We start from the raw sequence: 1735 nt of genomic DNA on the forward strand, positions 1-1735 counted from the left end.
CCCTAGAGCATGAAATTTTGATGCAGTGAAGCCCTTTGAAGCCCTCATAATCCATTGCATTATGAAAAAGATCCAATTACATTTAGGCTTCATCATGTTGGGGTATATGGATGAGACAGTCAAAAGAGGACAGGGTAGCCTACCGTATGGGATGCAAATTACTAAACTCCTAAGGCTTCATAAGATGAATCTAGAAAAAGTCTTCTCAACAAACCCTGATCCTCCGCTCAACCACTCCACCATTACCCTTATGAGAATTTTTTTTGATGAGTAAGCAGGGGTTAGGCAGGACCCCAACCAGGCATTAGGAAATAAAAAGAGTTACAACTAAGGGGGCTGATAAGCCAACAAGAAGGGAACAAGCTCCCAACAACAGAGAATCCAAAAGACAGAGATACAAGACATGGAGGATTTACATTCTACAGAACTCAATGCCACTCCTATCAGTATCCAGGAGCTGAAGGAGAGCCGGTGGAGACAGGAAAGGAGGGATATCTGTCCCTTTGCAAGGGCATTTCCGTTTGGATAGGAAGTCTGCAACACTATTCCCTTCTCGCCAAATGTGAGAGATTCTCCATTGGAGGAATAGAGATAAGAGCTGGTGGATTTCCTGAATACGGTGGAAGCATCTCCAAGGAATTTTAGAGATTCCATTGATCACATCAGCTGCAGATTTAGAGTCAACTTCCATCCAGATTTTGTCAATACCTAAGAATGCGGCCAGCTGCAGTCCTTCAAGGACAGCATGAATTTCAAGAGCAAGAATATCCTCCACCTCCACGTTAGCAGAGAACATGGAAACAAGGAATCCATTGTTGTCCCGAATTACACCGCCAATACCACCTCCTTCCTTATCCAAAGAAGCGTTGGAGTTAGTTTTAAAACACCCTTGAAGCGGTTTAATCCAGGAGAAGGCTTGAGGAGGACAGATCCTAGGGCATAAGGTACAGCCAAAATTGGAAGCTATAGAGAGATTGCTTTGGTTATCAACATCCTCAATCTTCATGCCCTGAATCTTTGATCTTACCAGGGAAAGAAGATCAGACATCAGCACTGTGTTTGGACGAGAAATATTGTGAAAAACTCGCTGATTCCTCTCAATCCAGATTTTGTAAATTGATGCTTCAAAACTAAGTAGGCCAATTTAGCTGACTGGCCAGCACCTTTAAAGTTGGTAGCAAGCCATTGCTCTTCCTGAACAAGATCAGGTTTAGGATTACGTCTGTGCCCGAGCTTCACAAGAAGAGATTTCCAGATCCATTTCGAGTAGCTACATTGGAAGAAGAGGTGGTTAACAGTTTCAAGACTTGAATTGCATAAGATGCAACTCCTGTTAACTGATGAGTCCAGGAAAGGAAGATTATCAGTGGTACTTAGGCCGTTGATGAGAGCTTTCCAAGAGACAAGAGCATGACGAGGGATAAAGCCTCTGAACCAAATTCTCGAGGCCCAATCAAGTTTTTCGAATTTCTGTCTGGTGACTTCCCACCCACTTTTCGCGGAGAAAAGACCATTACTGTTTGGCTTCCAAATAGGGAGATTGATTGCTGAATCGTTGAAGATGGCTTCGGATAAAAGGGCTTTTTCACGGGTGAGAGATCCGATGTTCAGAATAAGGTTCCAGGATCCCTCGAAGTGCAATTGGTCTAAGGAGTTCATGGATGAGAAGGAGGAATCAGTTCTGTGCCTGGATATGAGGGATGAAATGACACCCCGCGGATGCCAAGGTTGGTTC

General features: G+C 43.9%; 1 protein-coding gene across 1 annotated transcript; it reads right to left on the reverse strand.

The window, feature by feature from the left end:
* Nucleotides 1-412: 412 nt before the first annotated feature.
* Nucleotides 413-1048, reverse strand: LOC143868422 (uncharacterized). The gene has a single exon (XM_077376181.1). It carries the CDS (start codon nucleotides 1046-1048, stop codon nucleotides 413-415), a length of 636 nt encoding a protein of 211 aa, XP_077232296.1.
* Between the last annotated feature and the right edge of the window lie 687 nt (nucleotides 1049-1735).

This window comes from Tasmannia lanceolata, unplaced genomic scaffold, assembly GCF_043159265.1.
Source record: "Tasmannia lanceolata isolate RefF3 unplaced genomic scaffold, GAP_Taslan_0.1 ptg000451l, whole genome shotgun sequence".
Lineage (NCBI taxonomy): Eukaryota > Viridiplantae > Streptophyta > Magnoliopsida > Canellales > Winteraceae > Tasmannia > Tasmannia lanceolata.

What these genes read in the sequence shown, in the direction of transcription:
- LOC143868422 (XM_077376181.1), bottom strand. Translation starts at nt 1,048, where the DNA reads ATGTCTGATCTTCTTTCCCTGGTAAGATCAAAGATTCAGGGCATGAAG.